This window comes from Eptatretus burgeri, chromosome 1 (genome assembly GCF_056783735.1).
Source record: "Eptatretus burgeri isolate ZD-2024b chromosome 1, Ebu_testis_v1, whole genome shotgun sequence".
Taxonomy (NCBI): Eukaryota; Metazoa; Chordata; class Myxini; order Myxiniformes; family Myxinidae; genus Eptatretus; species Eptatretus burgeri.
The window spans coordinates 136771152-136789924 of NC_140961.1; the positions used below are offsets into that span (position 1 = coordinate 136771152).

Consider the following 18773-nt stretch of genomic DNA (forward strand, 5'->3'; position numbering starts at 1 on the left):
AAACATTCTCACTTCAGGCACTCAACTCACTACTCAATTCAACATTCTCACTACAGGCACTCTACTCACTACTCAATTCAACATTCTCACTACAGGCACTCTACTCACTACTCAATTCAACATTCTCACTACAGGCACTCTACTCAATTCAACATTCTCACTACAGGTACTCTACTCACTACTCAATTCAACATTCTCACTACAGGTACTCTACTCACTACTCAATTCAACATTCTCACTACAGGTACTCTACTCAATTCAACATTCTCACTACAGGTACTCTACTCAATTCAACATTCTCACTCCAGGCACTCTACTCAATTAAACATTCTCACTACAGGTACTCTACTCAATTCAACATTCTCACTACAGGCACTCTACTCACTACTCAATTAAACATTCTCACTTCAGGCACTCAACTCACTACTCAATTCAACATTCTCACTACAGGCACTCTACTCACTACTCAATTCAACATTCTCACTACAGGCACTCTACTCACTACTCAATTCAACATTCTCACTACAGGCACTCTACTCACTACTCAATTCAACATTCTCACTACAGGCACTCTACTCAATTCGACATTCTCACAACAGGCACTCTTCTCACTACTCAATTAAACATTCTCACTACAGGTACTCTACTCACTACTCAATTCAACATTCTCACTACAGGTACTCTACTCACTTAAACATTCTCACTACTGGTACTCTACTCACTACTCAATTCAACATTCTCACTACAGGTACTCTACTCACTACTCAATTCAACATTCTCACTACAGGCACTCTATTCACTACTCGATTAAACATTCTCACTACAGGCACTCTACTCACTACTCAATTAAACACTCTCACTACAGGCACTCTACTCACTACTCAATTCAACATTCTCACTACAGGTACTCGACTCAATTAAACATTCTCACTACAGGTACTCTACTCACTACTCAATTCAACATTCTCACTACAGGCACTCTACTCACTACTCAATTAAACATTCTCACTACAGGTACTCTACTCAATTCAACATTCTCACTACAGGCACTCGACTCACTACTCAATTAAATATTCTCACTACAGGTACTCTACTCACTACTCAATTAAATATTCTCACTACAGGTACTCTACTCACTACTCAATTCAACATTCTCACTACAGGTACTCAACTCACTACTCAATTCAACATTCTCACTACAGGTACTCTACTCACTACTCAATTCAACATTCTCACTACAGGTACTCTACTCACTACTCAATTCAACATTCTCACTACAGGTACTCTACTCACTACTCAATTCAACATTCTCACTACAGGTACTCTACTCACTACTCAATTCAACATTCTCACTACAGGTACTCTACTCAATTCAACATTCTCACTACAGGTACTCTACTCAATTCAACATTCTCACTCCAGGCACTCTACTCAATTAAACATTCTCACTACAGGTACTCTACTCAATTCAACATTCTCACTACAGGCACTCTACTCACTACTCAATTAAACATTCTCACTTCAGGCACTCAACTCACTACTCAATTCAACATTCTCACTACAGGCACTCTACTCACTACTCAATTCAACATTCTCACTACAGGTACTCTACTCACTACTCAATTCAACATTCTCACTACAGGTACTCCACTCAATTCAACATTCTCACTACAGGCACTCGACTCACTACTCAATTCAACATTCTCACTACAAGCACTCTACTCACTACTCAATTCTACATTCTCACTACAGGTACTTGACTCACTACTCAATTAAACATTCTCACTACAAGCACTCTACTCACTACTCAAATCAACATTCTCACTAAAGGCACTCTACTCACGACTCAATTAAACACTCTCACTACAGGTACTCTACTCACTACTCAAATCAACATTCTCACTTCAGGCACTCTACTCACGACTCAATTAAACACTCTCACTACAGGTACTCTACTCACTCCTCAATTAAACACTCTCACTACAGGTACTCTACTCACTCCTCAATTCAACATTCTCACTACAGGTACTCTACTCACTCCTCAATTCAACATTCTCACTACAGGTACTCTACTCACTACTCAATTAAACATTCTCACTATAGGTACTCCACTCACTCCTCAATTCAACATTCTCACTACAGGTACTCTACTCACTACTCAATTCAACATTCTCACTACAGGTACTCTACTCACTACTCAATTCAACATTCTCACTACAAGCACTCCACTTACTACTCAATTAAACATTCTCACTACAGGTACTCTACTCACTCCTCAATTAAACATTCTCACTCCAGGCACTCTACTCACTACTCGATTCAACATTCTCACACCCCCACCGCTTCGTGATCTCCCCACACAGTGAAACACCATCACTACCCCCCACCCCGAGGCCGACCCTCTCACCACCCCCCATCCCGAGGCCGACCCTCTCACCACCCCCCAACCGCGAGGCCGACCCTCTCACCACCCCCCAACCCCGAGGCCGACCCTCTCACCACCCCCACCCCGAGGCCGACCCTGTCACCACCCCCCACCCCGAGGCCGACCCTCTCACCACCCCCACCCCGAGGCCGATCCTCTCACTACCCCTTACCCCGATCCTCTCACTACCCCCCAACCATGAGGCCGATCCTCTCACTACCCCCCAACCATGAGGCCGATCCTCTCACTACCCCCCAACCATCAGAACGATCCTCTCACTACCCCGCAACCAAGCGGCAGACCCTCCCACTACTTCCCACCCCGAGGCCGATCCTCTCACTACCCCTCACACCGAGGCCGATCCTCTCACTACCCCTCACACCGAGGCCGATCCTCTCGCTTCCCCTCACACCGAGGCCGATCCTCTCGCTACCCCTCACACCGAGGCCGATCCTCTCGCGACCCCTCACACCGAGGCCGACCCTCTCCTACCCCTCACCCCGAGGCCGACCCTCTCGCTACCCCTCACCCCGAGGCCGACCCTCTCACCAGCCCCCACCCTGAGGCCGATCCTCTCACCATCCCCCACGCCGAGGCCGATCCTCTCACTACCCCTCACCCCGATCCTCTCACTACCCCCCAACCCTGATCCTCTCACTACCCCCCAACCCTGATCCTCTCACTACCCCCCAACCATGAGGCTGATCCTCTCACTACCTCCCACCCCGATCCTCTCACTACCCCCAACCCTGAGGCCCATCCTCTCACTACCCCCCACCCTAAGGCCGATCCTCTCACTACCCCCCAACCATGAGGCTGATCCTCTCACGACCTCCCACCCCGAGGCCGATCCTCTCACTAACCCTCACCCCGAGGCCGATCCTCTCACTACCACCCAACCCGGGGCCGATCCTCTCACTACCCCTCACCCCAATCCTCTCACTACCCCCAACCCTGAGGCCGATCCTCTCACTAACCCCCAACCCTGAGGCCGATCCTCTCACTAACCCCCAACCCTGAGGCCGATCCTCTCACCAACCCCCAACACTGAGGCCGATCCTCTCACCACCCCCCAACCCGAGGCCGATCCTCTCACTACCCCTCACCCCAATCCTCGCACTACCCCCCAACCCAGAGGCCGATCCTCTCACTTCCCCTCACCCCGATCCCCTCACTACCCCCCAACCCAGAGGCCGATCCTCTCACTTCCCCTCACCCCGATCCCCTCACTACCCCCAACCCTGAGGCCGATCTTCTCACTTCCCCCAACCCGAGGCCGATCCTCTCACTACCCGCCAACCCTGAGGCCGATCTTCTCACTACCCCCCAACCCGAGGCCGATCCTCTCACTACCCCTCACCCCGAGGCCGATCCTCTCACTACCCCCAACCCGAGGCCGATCCTCTCACTACCCCCCAACCCGAGGCCGATCCTCTCACTACCCCCCAACCCGAGGCCGATCCTCTCACTACCCCCCAACCCGAGGCCGATCCTCTCACTACCCCCCAACCCGAGGCCGATCCTCTCACTACCCCCCAACCCGAGGCCGATCCTCTCACTATCCCCCAACCCGAGGCCGATCCTCTCACTACCCCCAACCCGAGGCCGATCCTCTCACTACCCCCAACCCGAGGCCGATCCTCTCACTACCCCCCAACGCGAGGCCGATCCTCTCACTACCCCCCAACCCGAGGCCGATCCTCTCACTACCCCTCACCCCGAGGCCAATTCTCTCACTACCCCCCAACCCTGAGGCCGATCCTCTCACTACCCCTCACCCCGAGGCCGATCCTCTCACTACCCCCCACCGCGAGGCCGATCCTCTCACTACCCCTCACCCCGATCCTCTCACTACCCCCCAACCCTGAGGCCGATGCTCTCACTACCCCCCAACCATGAGGCTGATCCTCTCACTACCTCCCACCCCGAGGCCGATCCTCTCACTACCCCTCACACCGAGGCCGATTCTCTCACAACCCCCCAACCCGAGGCCGATCCTCTCACTACCCGCCAACCAGAAGCCGATCCTCTCACTACCCCTCACCCCGAGGCCGATGCTCTCACTACCCCTCACACCGAGGCCGATTCTCTCACAACCCCCCAACGCGATGCCGATCCTCTCACTACCCCCCAACCCTGAGGCCGATCCTCTAACTACCCCTCACCCCGAGGCCGATCCTCTCACTACCCCTCACCCCGAGGCCAATCCTCTCACTACCCCTCACCCCGAGGCCGATCCTCTCACTAACCCCCAACCCTGAGGCCGATCCTCTCACTTCCCCCCACCCAGAAGCCGATCCTCTCACTACCCCCCACCCCGATCCTCTCACTACCCCCAACCCTGAGGCCGATCCTCTCACTACGCCTCACCCCGAGGCCGATCCTCTCACTACCCCCCAACCCTGAGGCCGATCCTCTCACTACGCCTCACCCCGAGGCCGATCCTCTCACTAACCCCCAACGCTGAGGCCAATCCTCTCACTACCCCCCACCCCGAGGCCGATCCTCTCACTACCCCTCACCCCGATCCTGATCCTCTCACTACCCCTCACCCCGATCCTCTCACTACCCCCAACCCTGAGGCCGATCCTCTCACTACCCCTCATCCCGAGGCCGATCCTCTCACTACCCCCCAACCATGAGGCTGATCCTCTCACTCCCTCCCACCCTGAGGCCGATCTTCTCACTCCCCCTCACACCGAGGCCGATCCTATCACTACCCCCCACCCCGAGGCCGATCCTCTCACTACCCCCCACCCCGAGGCCGATCCTCTCACTACCCCCCAACCCGAGGCCGATCCTCTCACTACCCCCCACCCCGAGGCCGATCCTCTCACTACCCCCCACCCCGAGGCCGATCCTCTCACTACCCCCCACCCCGAGGCCGATCCTCTCACTACCCCCCACCCCGAGGCCGATCCTCTCACTACCCCCCACCCCGATCCCGATCCTCTCACTACCCCCACCCCGATCCCGATCATCTCACTACCCCCCGATCCTCTCACTACCCCCCACCCCGATCATCTCACTACCCCCAACCCGAGGCCGATCCTCTCACTACCCCCAACCCTGAGGCCGATCCTCTCACTACGCCTCACCCCGAGGCCGATCCTCTCACTACCCCCCAACCCTGAGGCCGACCCTCTCACTGCGCCTCACCCCGAGGCCGATCCTCTCACTAACCCCCAACGCCGAGGCCAATCCTCTCACTACCCCCCACCCCGAGGCCGATCCTCTCACTACCCCTGACCCCGATCCTGATCCTCTCACTACCCCTCACCCCGATCCTCTCACTACCCCCCAACCCTGAGGCCGATCCTCTCACTACCCCTCATCCCGAGGCCGATCCTCTCACTACCCCCCAACCATGAGGCTGATCCTCTCACTCCCTCCCACCCTGAGGCCGATCTTCTCACTCCCCCTCACACCGAGGCCGATCCTATCACTACCCCCACCCCGAGGCCGATCCTCTCACTACCCCCCACCCCGAGGCCGATCCTCTCACTACCCCCAACCCGAGGCCGATCCTCTCACTACCCCCACCCCGAGGCCGATCCTCTCACTACCCCCCACCCCGAGGCCGATCCTCTCACTACCCCCCACCCCGAGGCCGATCCTCTCACTACCCCCCACCCCGAGGCCGATCCTCTCACTACCCCCACCCCGAGGCCGATCCTCTCACTACCCCCCACCCCGATCCCGATCCTCTCACTACCCCCCACCCCGATCCCGATCATCTCACTACCCCCCCGATCCTCTCACTACCCCCCACCCCGATCATCTCACTACCCCCAACCCGAGGCCGATCCTCTCACTACCTCCCAACCCGAGGCCGATCCTCTCACTACCCCCCAACCCGAGGCCGATCCTCTCACTACCCCCCAACCCGAGGCCGATCCTCTCACTACCCCCCAACCCGAGGCCGATCCTCTCACTACCCCCCAACCCGAGGCCGATCCTCTCACTACCCCCCAACCCGAGGCCGATCCTCTCACTACCCCCCAACCCGAGGCCGATCCTCTCACTACCCCCCAACCCGAGGCCGATCCTCTCACTACCCCCCAACCCGAGGCCCATCCTCTCACTACCCCCAACCCGAGGCCGATCCTCTCACTACCCCCCAACCCGAGGCCGATCCTCTCACTACCCCCCAACTCGAGGCCGATCCTCTCACTGCCCCCCAACCCAGAGGCCGATCCTCTCACTACTCCTCACCCCAATCCTCTCACTACCCCCACCCCAAGGCCGATACTCTCACTACCCCTCACCCCGATCCTCTCACTACCCCCCACCCCGAGGCCGATATTCTCACAATCCCCCAACCCAGAGGCCGAGCCTCTCATACCCCTCACCCCGATCCTCCCACTACCCCCAACCGCCCCCTTCCAACCAACCCAACCGCCCCCCCACAAGCAACCCAACCGCCCCCCACAAGCAACCCAACCGCCCCCCACAAGCAACCCAACCGCCCCCCACAAGCAACCCAACCGCCCCCCACAAGCAACCCAACCGCCCCCTCCAACCAATCCAACCGCCCCCTCCAACCAACCCAACCTCCCCCCACAACCAAACCTTTTGACCCCCACCCCCTCCTCAGCCAACCCAACCTCCGCCTCCCCCAGACAAACTCTTTCATCATCCCCCTGCCCCACACAGACAATCATCTCCTTCATTGTGGCCAACTCTCACGTGAGGCTCACGTCGACAAACGATGACGCACCCGGAAAATGAACATCTCAGACGCGACAGCACCGAGTTTGAAGGTAATTTCCAAGCTTGTGGCCCCTAGCTCGCTTCACTTCCTGACATGGAGCCAGTAAAACAGGATCGCGTCCAAAGAGGATCAAAAAGCTATGAACACCACAACTTTTTAACGAGGTGAGGAAATCAGCCTTCTCTTCTTTTCCTGAGCCAACATCGTGTTGCCATCATTTCCCTTTTTAGGGGCGGGACAACCACAAAAATAAATAAACTGCATCAAGCCCTGATTGGCTGCACATATGAAGTACGATCACAGCTTTCGGCTGTGCTCGCTTATCATTGGCTAAGCCGACGTGACGTAATCCAAGCGCAACTTCCTATTGATTGGTGCCCATGAAAGAAAATTGGAGCTTCACCCTCAAATCAAAATCCTTCACAAAAAACTACTTTGGGCCAGAGAAAGGTTCCATTGAACCTTCTGCCACCCTACCCAAGCTTACAATCAAGGACAGCAACAAATAATCATCATCATAAAAATATCTACATAATTAAAATGTCCTTTTATGCAGGACTTATGAACCGCTTAAAGGTAGGTAGCATACATTACTTGAAGAAAGCAAATGAGTTGCATCCCCAGATGAAACACTTTAATGGAATTAAGAAATTTGGAATGGAAGGTCAGGTAGGTCAGGGATGGGAGCATGCACCGGGGCAGCGCGTCACTGCGTCCACTTTCCATCTGTACTCCAGGGGTCTCTGTCTGCCATCCCCATTTTCTTGAGATGCCGATCAACCTGCTGCAACCACGAGACACGTGGTCGGCCATTGGCCTCCTCCACTCACGAGACTCCCTCGCTGAGACTTTGGTGAGCAGGATCAGCGTCAGGAAAACGAGCCACATGTCCATACAGCCACAGCTGACGATCACGGACTCTGCAGGTAACAAATCTCATCCGAGTCTCTCTCAGCAACCGCTCCTTGGGCACAAAGTCCGACCAGCGAGAGCCAAGGATTCTCCGAAGAGACCTGGTACCAAAGGAATTAAGTCTCCGTCTCAGATCCCTGGTCAGAGTCCAAGTCTCGCATCCATAAAGCAAGACTGCAAGCACCAAGGACCTGAAGACTCGGACTTTTATCCTCCTGCACAGGTACCGGCAGTGCCACACCCCATTATCCAGTGAATCCATGACTCCCCAGGCCTAACTCAAACATATATTGACCTCTGACTCACAGCCAGCAAACATCAATATCACTGCCAAGGTAAGTGAATCTCTGCATGACCTCAACATCCTTGCCACAAACAAGATAGCAGCATCCGAGATGTCATTCAAAGCCTGGATCTCAGTTTTGACCCAGGAAACCCGTAATCCCAGCGGCTCAGACTCCTCATTCAGCACCTCGAGGGCCCCCAAAAGGATATCTAAAGTCTCCGCAAAGATGACTGCATCTTCTGCGAAATCAACGTCAGCGATCTCGACAATCTAAAACGATGTACCACAGGTGTGATCTCTCTGACATCCTCCCCAGAATCTAGTCCATACAAGCGCTGAAAAGTGTGGGGGTCAGTACACACCCCTGATGAACTCCAGGAACAACTGGAAATAAGTCAGAGATGGTACCACCACATCTCACAGCACTTTCAGTACCAGAGTAGAGGTCAGACATTAGATCGATTAGTTTTGGTGGCACCCCACGAAGACCAAGAATCCTCCAGAGGGTATCCCGATTCACTGAATCGAACGCTTTACAGAGATCAACATCGGCTGCAAGCAGCCCCTGCCGAAACCCTCGTCTTGCTTCAGTGAGGAAAGAATAGAAGGAAAGATCTTTTTTTTTAAATGTTCATGATGGCAGGCAGCCAGAGAAGTCAAAAGAGAAATAATGTAATCCTAAGCCTCGTGTTGGCTTAATCGTTAAGATCATAAAGTCCTGCGTTTCAGCCCATCAGGCCATCTTAAATAACACTAGGTGGGTTGATTTAGCTTGTCATCCTTCCAAAGTTGGCAAAATGAGTACATTACTGGGAAGAACGAGCCATTCGAATTCCCTACCCTAGGGTTGAGAGCGGTGGCCATCCAAGATTGTGCCCCCAAGCCAATAAACAACTGCCTCAGCAACCCAATGCATCTGAACACATGAACAATGACTTATTCTTCTTATTTAAAACCGACACCACACCGATTCATACAAGGCCTGCATTATAAATCTATCCTCCAGATCCGTTTCTTCATTAGGCAGCCCTCGAGCCACTGGGTGAAGTGCAGCCCCGATACACAAACGTGAAACACCCCATCATAATCTGCCATAAATGCTATCAAATTGACTCAATGGGTGCAAATGAGTGTTCCAATGCGATGCATAAAAATAACATAACTACATCAGTATATTGCAGTCTGCAAGCAATAATGCTTGCAGCTGAGTAACCACAACGAAAGAAAGGAGAAAAAAAAAGGATGTAGAGACAAGGCCTAATAGTAGCCATTTTGGAATCGAGGAGACAGTGTGGCATCTTTTCGGCATGTGGCCCCTTTATAAAAAAAAAATAGTTAAGATAACTGCTCCAGATCAAAAGGGTTGAGAAAACAAGTTCACTCAAAGTCAAATACATTTCCACATACGTGATGGAAAAATTAAGAAAATATGAGCAAGCACAACAAATGACACAGATGCAGAAAAATGATTCGGCTTTATTTGGCATCTCAAGGAGAAAGTAAAATAAGAAGGAAGGCCATGAGGTGTTCTTTCTACTTCTTCTTTGACACACCCACTGTGCGACCCCGACGGCCAGTGGTTTTGGTATGCTGACCACGGACACGCAGGCTGGAGGTGGGGAGGGGGAGGAGAGAGAGATCGTTAATAGGCAAAGACAGTATGAAACACCATTATACCAAGCATGCTTCCTATCCTGTCACCATCTTTGCTTCCAACAGTAAAACCATTCCTTGCATTGCCTTACATTCTCTTCCAGCCAAGTCCAAGAGCTGGATAGCATTCGAACGTTCCAATCCACAAAATATCTCGGAAATCGTGTGCTTTTTGCCAACAAGGTTGGCATTTGAACTTGAACCTTCCAAAGGGAACTCACCCCCAGTAATGTCGCAGGCCCCGATGGGCACGGATCTTCTTCAGTCGCTCCAAATCTTCACGTAACTTATTGTCCAATGCATTGGCAAGGACCTGAAACATCACATGGTAAGTGGTTGCAAAAAAAATAATCGTTCGGTTTGCAAATCAACATGTATTTATGATATAAATAAATGGACAGCGTGTCCAATTTCCTCCCTCCTCTCTCATCGACTCTCCCGTTGTTACCAAACTTTGTGGGCATAATTAACAATATCTTAGCATTCCTCTTCCGGCATCTAAATTTACTTCCAACTTTTATCACATTTGGCCCAGTTAAAGAGTTTTGTGTAAGCTTTTGCTATGCCGGATAATGTCATGGCATTCTGGAAGATGGTGCCACAAGCCCAACTGTCACGGGATTGTTGTTGTTGTAGTTTTATGGTCCTGTTCGATTAAATGCCATGCCATAGCGTCTCATCATCTTTCCTTGATGGGTATATCCACTAGCTTGTAATAATTTAGTATTAAGAGATCGTTGCATCATGAGCTTTAACATCCTCTCTTGACTTACCGCTCCCTGTCCTGTAGGTCATACCTGGCTGTACTTGCCATCCTTAATGTCCTTCTGCCTGTTGAGAAACCAATCTGGAATCTTGTATTGTCTGGGATTCTGCATTATTGTGATCAGTCGCTCCACCTGCCAAAAACAAACAAATAAATGTCTTCCTTCCTGTTCAATCACTTTCAAACATTTCTCCACATCATTCATTTTTTTTTTTTAAAAACCTCGAGAGTTCACCATTAACCAACTTGGGTTAATACTCGTGCAACATGGAATGGTCTATATAATACTAATACATATATACACACACACACACACATTAATGATTTATTATCAGTTTTTCGGCAACGTTTTAGGGGAAGCATCACTGGATTGATTTTGTTGGTTGTGGACAATCTATATTTGGTATACACAGGAAAGGTTGTGGGGGGATTTATCAGAGGTGGTGATAGTGCTGATTGAACAGGGATTTGATGAAAACATCAAACATGCCTTCCCAACTCAAGAACAGAAAGACAACTCTTCCTCTTCTTTAACAGCCACAATTATTCCTATGTTCTTGTGGAGTTGGCCGGGGGAAGTTTTTGGTCCAAGTTTTTCACGAAGCGACTGGTCAGGTCAGTGAGGTTCGACCAAGTACGAGGGCATGTTGAAAAGCAATCCCCCCCCCAATCCTTTTTCACCAAAACAGGTAAAGACATTAGAATGAAACAAAGCACAGTTCGCACATTCGTTCTTCCTGCCACTGGGTGCGAAATTTAGTGATTCTGACACTCGATGTCTCAATCCTACATTCAACAAGATGGCAGAGGGCCGCATGACATCAATGCTGTGAAACGTGAAGTGCTGGATATAAAGTTAGGATGACTGACTGGAGAGGAGAAAAGATGACTGGAAAGGAGATTAGATGACTGGAGATGAGTCGGGTGCACCATTACGATCCCGAGAGCAAGAGATGGTCAATGGAATACCGCCACAAAAGGATCACCAGCCCCGACTTGGCTCCATCAGATTTTAATGTCTTCCCTAAACTTGAACACCTTTGTAAAGAACATTTTTCTTCCAGCGATGATGTGAAGGCGGCTGTAAAGCGCTTGTTATGTCAGCAGGTCATGCACAGGTCTATTGTGTTCTTTACGAAGGTGTTCTTAAAGTTTGGGGAAGAGATTAAAATCTGACGGAGCCAAGTCGGGGCTGGTGATCCTTTGTGGTGGTATCACAAAACTACTTAAACGTTGGTTGAAACACGTGGACCACAGTGGTGATGATGTTGAGAAATAAATATGCACCACAGTGGAATGAAGACCAATGTTAGTATCAGTGTTTGGTTCATTCAAATATCTTTATCCGTTTTGGAGCAAAATAATAGGAGGGTTTACTTTTCACCACACCCTCGTGGTTTGGCGAGGAATTTGCAATTTGTTCATGGTGCCGGTGATAGCTCGCCCACTCTTCGCGAAGGACACCGTGGGATCTTGAGCACCCACCAACTGACGCTGGCAGACGGGATGCCCAGTTTAACGTACGACCGAGCGATGGAACGCACACTGATGAATCACCCTGTCTGTGAAACACCAAGATGACAGTTTATAACTTGATCAGGATTCGAACTCAGGCTATAAATCGCTTAAACTATATCACTTAGAACCAAGGCTATATCGCCAGCCCCAGAGCCAATCAAATGCTCTTGTATAGTAATAAATGATACATTATCATCACGGTTATGCAACAATTCCTTCATGAAGAAATGAAAAAAAAATTATCACTTGAAATACCTCTTCAAGGCAGCTTCACTATTTTAAAGGAGTGTACAGACACTCGCACACCCATTCCCATCCCTCCCACACCAAAAGGCACCAAGACTGGAGGATGATTGGGAAATGACTGGATCACCAATTACGAAAATCAGAAATGGCAAAAAAAGGCTGTCCTCAAACAAGAATACCACCCCAAGGATAAAAAGCACAACCAACTACTACTAAAGTCATCTTTCAGGCTGAACTCGGATGACATTGATCCTCAGCTACAAGTCCTCTCGATCAAGGATCGCTGTGTGCAGTTCCTCCGTCTCCAGACCCGTATTGTTCTTCAGCATGTTAATGTAGTTCAGAGCTGATCTTCCCTGCTTCGGCCTTCCATGGTTATGTGTCCACAGTGCATGATTGGAAACAGGTTCGTTTTCACGGCGGTTGCAGTGTCCAGCAATCCTGAGACGCCGTCGTCTTCCAGTTTTAACCGACGGCCTTGGAAGAGAACCATAACCATACTCGACAACTATTACGACTACTACTTCTTAAATGTTCCTGATTATTCCCACCTTCTTGCTGAAATAAATTTTTCTTTCATCCAAGTCTTTCACAAACCAGCTGGCTCGCTTGATGGTCGACTGAAGGTGACAGCAATTTGCTCATGGTGTCGGCGATAACTCACTAACTCTTCGCAATGGACACCGCAAGCCCATCCGAGGGATGGCGCACTTTGTCCTGTCCGCGAAGCACCGATCAGAGTTGACAGTCGGATCGGGAATCAAACCCACAGTAAATAGCTCAGGTGTAATTGTGCTAACTACAGATTGGGGGGGGGGGGCATTCAGAGCAGTGACGGTGAGAGTCTCAATGTAAACGTACTTCCTCTTCAGAAAGCTCTCCAGCACGTTTGTTCTGATCAATGTCCGCCTTCCTGAGGATGATGTGAGCATAGCGCCGCCCCACTCCCTGCCAAGACAAGCACCATAAAGAGTGAGAGTACAATTCGAGTTTACAAAATAACGAGCGCACGCTCTCGCGTGCATGTGCCGTTGATCGTCATCTCCATATGCATGTTTCAGGAGGTGGAATGGAGTCCTCCCAGGTCTAAAAGCATCCACCTTCATGTGTGTGTGTGTGCAAATTGCTGTTGTTGGCTGCCATTTCCACACGTGGGTGGGTCTGCATGTATGTAGCGCATAAAATTGTGCATGTTCCCGATACAAGGTGTTTGCTCACTTCATATTCAGGGCAGGCGACACATTACCCAGAATGCATTCAAATTATATACAACGGTGGCCATGTTGACCACAAACTCTTTATTGCGGTCCATTAATAGAGTAGCGGTCCAGCCCAGGAAAACTATGTCGACCTCAACCGGAGGTAGAACCAGCTAAAACTGGTATAATTTTATTCCTCTGGATGTCTCGTTTTCAGAAAATGATGTTGTAGTTGCAGCAACTGTGTACAACATGCCAAATTAACCCCTTCCTTGTGGACGTCCGTGAAAAATTGTCATTTTTAATAATCGCCACATACATTGAAATGAGCCAAGTTAAATTCAACCAAAGTTCTATATTTTAATTTATTTGGTGTAATAGACACTAGACAACACATTCAATGGGGTTTAGAGTTAATCCAAGGGTTGGAGGGTAAAAAAAAAAAAAACCCCATCAAAACTGAAAAGTTAGTAACTCTTGGTAGCGTCGGACAAATCGTCCCAAATCCCAAAGCCTCCACTCCAACCAAGAGGAAGCAGACACGAGGATGATTCTCCATGCGTGCAGTCTCTCCCAGGGCAATGGTCACCCGATTATCCGCTGTGATGATACCGATTGCTTTGGTAGTACACGAGAAGGACAACGACGAGGACAGCAAACTGACCAAGTATTCACGCATGCTGGACATTCTGGCAAGGAGCGGTACATCCCAGTTCATGAAATTGTGGACCAACTTGGTCCGACAGTTTGTGGTAGCCTCCCTGCTGCTCACGCCTTGACAGGATGCGATACGATGTGTTCAATGAACAGGATCGGCAAAAAGACTGCCTACTCCAAACTTGTCAAAAACATTTACAGTCTCACAGATTTGACAACCTTTCATGAGAATGATGGGAACGTTGCACAGGTGTTCGCATTGTCGCTGTACGGAAAGAAGGGAAAAGATGTCCAAACTCTAGATGAGATGCGCCACCTAATGGCAACGACGAAGGACAAAGCAGCTTCAATGCTTCTGCCCACGGAAGATGCGTCCAAACAGCATGTCCTACGTGCCAAGTACCAGACTAGGATCTGGTGTAACAGTCATATTTTGCTTACCAGGAGGAAACTCAACCAGTCGGTCATGGCTGGAGTGCTTGTGATGATGGAGGCATCACACCGACCATGTTCTCAAAGCCACCGGCTCCAGTCGAGGTGCGAGACCTCACTCACTTGCATTGCAAAGATAAGGACTGCTCCAATGGAAGGAAGTGTCATTGTCAGCTTGCTGGACTTGATTGTATTGATGCCTGTTCATGCACAGAGTGTCAAAATCAAAATAACACACCAGCAGGACAGGAGGAAAATGAGATTGACACGTAGACACAGGTGCCAATTTTGGGTACTGTCGCAAACCAGGGGTAACATGCCACACTGTATCAATTTTGCCTCTCTCATTGTCAGTTTTGCATAACTGGGGTATGCAGGAAAAGGAATACAAGTTGGTCTGACACTGATACAACATCTGTTAGGGGTAGGATTTGGGACGATTTGTCCGACGCTACCAAAAGTCACTAACCTTTCAGTTTTGATGGGGTTTTTTGTTTTTTTTTAACCCTCCAACCCTTGGATTAACTCTAAACCCCATTGAATGTGTTGTCTGGTGTCTATTACACCAAATAAATTAAAATAAAGACCTTTGGTTGAATTTAACTTGGCTCATTTCAATGTATGTGGCGATAATTGAAAATGGCAATTTTTCACGGACGTCCACAAGGAAGGGGTTAATTTGGCATGTTGTACACAGTTGCTGCAACGACAACATCATTTTCTGAAAACTAGACATCCAGAGGAATAAAATTATACCAGTTTTAGCTGGTTCTACCTTTGGTTGAGGTATCTCCTAAAATAGAGGCCTTTATCAGTCTCGGCCGCTACTCTATAAACCCTATAATATATCCTCCCCCCTCCCCCTTCCCCCACCTTAAGAATAATCTCAACTATATCAAGTTTCATTGTTTATTCCCTCCGCCACCAAAGGTGAAAGTTATGTTTTCACCCTTTTCTGTCTGTCTGTGTGTTTGTGTACAGGATATCTCAAAAACTTGTGGACGGATTCAGATGAAATCTTGTGGACAGGTTGGGTGTGTGACAAGGACGAACTGATTAGATTTTGGTGAAGATCTGGATCCGGATCCGAGAGTTATTTAATTTTTTTCAGTGATTCTTCACCATTGAGAGATTGGGCCTAAAACCATCGAGTAGTGTAGGCCAGCAGTTTAGGTCAGATTTTTTGGTACTCAATCAACCGGCTTGACACAAAGCTACAAGAGGTCTCGTATGAAAGATGGGGATCTCAGTAACTCATTTTGCCCTGTTGTCCTCATTTTTTGGTGTGTGGCCCATGAAATATTCACACCTGAAGGATACCCCCATTAGAAAATTTGACCATTTCCGAAAATCAGTGAATTAGCCATAACTACAAAGCAATGTGCCCTATTTTTACATGATTGGTATTGAAATGTGCAGAATGAACAGGGGAATACTACTAGTTACTTAATGTTATTCCATTACTTAATGGAATACTTCTAGATAAATATATGTACATTTGAGTGCTTTTAATAGAAAAAAAGACGTAATTTCCGGACCGCAAACTTCGAAAATCATCAACTACAGAAATAAACATCTGCCAATTGTCATATTTTTTTCTTTATTTTATATTTGTTCAGTTTGTCGTATCAATATAATGAGAATATTTTGAAACAAATTTCTACTAGCAAATTATACGATATAGTGACTGAAGTTTGCACAAGTGATGTGATAACTATGTTACACCAATACACATTGTTCTACGAGAAATGAACTAAAACATATTTTGAGCGAGTGTCCTCGATATGTTCAACCATCACTGTCCGTGTCATTTTGGTCACCATGTGACAGTTCGTTGCCACACTGCCTGTCACCGGTGGCACACATGCACTCGTTAGTGCAAGGCAAACCATCTTGTGAGCAGCTGCAGCTGTTGGTACATGGTTCACTACCACGGCATGGACACACAAGACCATCTAACATCTCCGCTGATGTGGGTCCATCAAACAATGTGGGAAGCAGCACACCTTCTCCTCTGTACCATCCACGACCCTCTGGTGTGGGAATTTCTGGATTTGCCAGGTGGTTATTCATCCATACTCAGGTTTGGTGAACGGATCTCTTCATATGTTCGAGAAAAGCTGGTTCGGACGGAGGCAACTTATGCACTGGGACATCTTTGGTCGCTGCGAGTTTCGCCCGAAGATCATTCAAATTTGTGTGTGCATCCATATATTTCCCTTGAGAATCATACATGGCACTGACTCGATGTCTTGAAGCAGCCACTGCCTCCTGGAGATCGTCAGTGGCGAGGACTTCGAGGTGTGGACCATTATTCTGAAGATGCAGTGTCTTCATAGCTTTCCATGCTTTCTTTTTACCATAGCCGAAGAATGCTGATACAGAGTCACATCCTGTCAGGGCATGAAACGCAGGAGCCGGGTACACATTTCTGGAAGCAAGCTGTAACATATCTGATGGACCGGGATAAGCTTGCATCCTGCTGATGTTCTTTTCTCTATCCATATGTCGGCAGTGTCCCGCAACTGTGGAAAGTAGTGGACTGCTAAGACAAGCACATCAGTGTCTGCTGATTTGATTGTAATGGACCCATGCACATTGTTACGTCTGAACTCATCATCGGCATGCTTCACATGAAGAAATATCCGAGAATCTGCCTCTTCCTGCGTTGATGCGAGTTGACTGTCATGATACATTCCGGCAGATGAAAGGCATGCTGTAAGCGAACCATCAGAGAAGCCACCAGCCAAATAGATCCGCTTTTCTTGGTGATCTGGAAGTTATTTTGCTGCTGGTGCATGTTGCGTGACGTGACTGCATATGAAGTGCGTCAAGGTGGATTTTAGGAAGAGGGCTCTTTGTCTTGTAGTTTATGGGAAATTATGTGATTTTCTGAAACGGTCCAAATATTCAGACGGGTGTATCCTTCAAATGTGAATATTTCATGGACCGCACACCAACATATGAGGACAACAGGGCTAAATGTGTTACTGAGATCACCATCTTTCATACGAGACCGGTTGTAGCTTTTTGTCAAGCCGGTTGATTAAACCCCTAAAACACAGCCCTTTATCGAGGTTTAGGTTTACCGCTGGCCGAATAGCATGATATTTCAAAAACGTATCGAGCCCGATATGTTGTCATGGATCAGGGGTTACGGGGCGGAGGCGTGCGCTCCACCGAGTACCCTTGTAGTACGAAGATACGTCCATCATGCTCACGTGGTATATTCACAAACGAAATGTGTCAGCGTTTTAGATCGGAATCACACGCCACATGACTAAACCCAAGTGTTTAAAATCGTTATGGAGAGAGCGAGGGGTCTCGGGAGGAGGGTCCACAATGGCCGAGAGGAGCAGGGTGTGCGTCGGACGGACATCTCGGGATGAGCAGACCTTAATGGCCGTGATGGCAAAAGCCACTTTCTGTCGACCGTCGATGTTCGTGTTCAACACACGAAGGATGTGCTGGAACTTGTCCGGAATGACCAGTGCCTGCGCCGGAGAGAGGGAGAGAGAGAGGAGGAAGACCACAAGCAGCTAATAAACAGCAACAGCACAAGCAGCTAATAAACAGCAACAGCACAAGCAGCTAATAAACAGCAACAGCACAAGCAGCTAATAAACAGCAACAGCACAAGCAGCACAAGCAGCACGAAGACGTCAAAGCGTCGATGTAAAACACACACTGGAATATAAAAACATCTCGATCAAAATGCACTGAAAAATGAACCGAAGCGGCTCTCCAACGAGCGCAGAGGTAAGTACGCGGTCGATTGGGATGAAGGGGAAGGCGGATGAAACCGGATTCCATTCGGAACACGACAACATGCACGACCGCTCACCATAATGGCAGAACGCGAAAAGAAACCGGAAATGACGTGCGGTCACGTGTGCCGACAGGCCGGATGTTAACGTGACGTTAACCTTCGCTTTCCTTCGTGAATCATTCTGTAACGATTTAAA

At 49.2% G+C, this 18773-nt stretch overlaps 2 protein-coding genes across 7 annotated transcripts in view; both read right to left on the reverse strand.

Moving 5' to 3' along the window:
• The window catches only part of GOLGA1 (golgin A1), a 44380-nt gene extending 36928 nt beyond the window's left edge, over positions 1-7452 (reverse strand). Inside the window, exon 1 of the mRNA XM_085868194.1 lies at positions 7146-7452. The gene's annotated coding sequence lies outside the window, so the exon portion shown is untranslated. The remainder of the gene's footprint in view (positions 1-7145) is intronic.
• A 2343-nt stretch (positions 7453-9795) lies between these two features.
• RPS18 (ribosomal protein S18) lies at positions 9796-18716 on the reverse strand. Of its 6 annotated transcripts, none has more exons than XM_085899721.1 (6): positions 18653-18716; positions 18204-18302; positions 13382-13468; positions 10788-10889; positions 10212-10303; positions 9796-9946 (listed from the first exon to the last, which is right to left on the reverse strand). In XM_085899721.1, the coding sequence occupies exons 1-6, from the start codon at positions 18653-18655 to the stop codon at positions 9871-9873; spliced, it is 459 nt and encodes a 152-aa protein (XP_085755847.1). In that variant the 5' UTR covers positions 18656-18716; the 3' UTR covers positions 9796-9870. The 6 variants fall into 6 exon arrangements, with proteins under 6 accessions (XP_085755847.1, XP_085755827.1, XP_085755821.1 ...); XM_085899701.1 differs by lacking the exon at positions 18653-18716 and adding an exon at positions 18576-18646; XM_085899695.1 differs by lacking the exon at positions 18653-18716 and adding an exon at positions 18541-18645.
• Between the last annotated feature and the right edge of the window lie 57 nt (positions 18717-18773).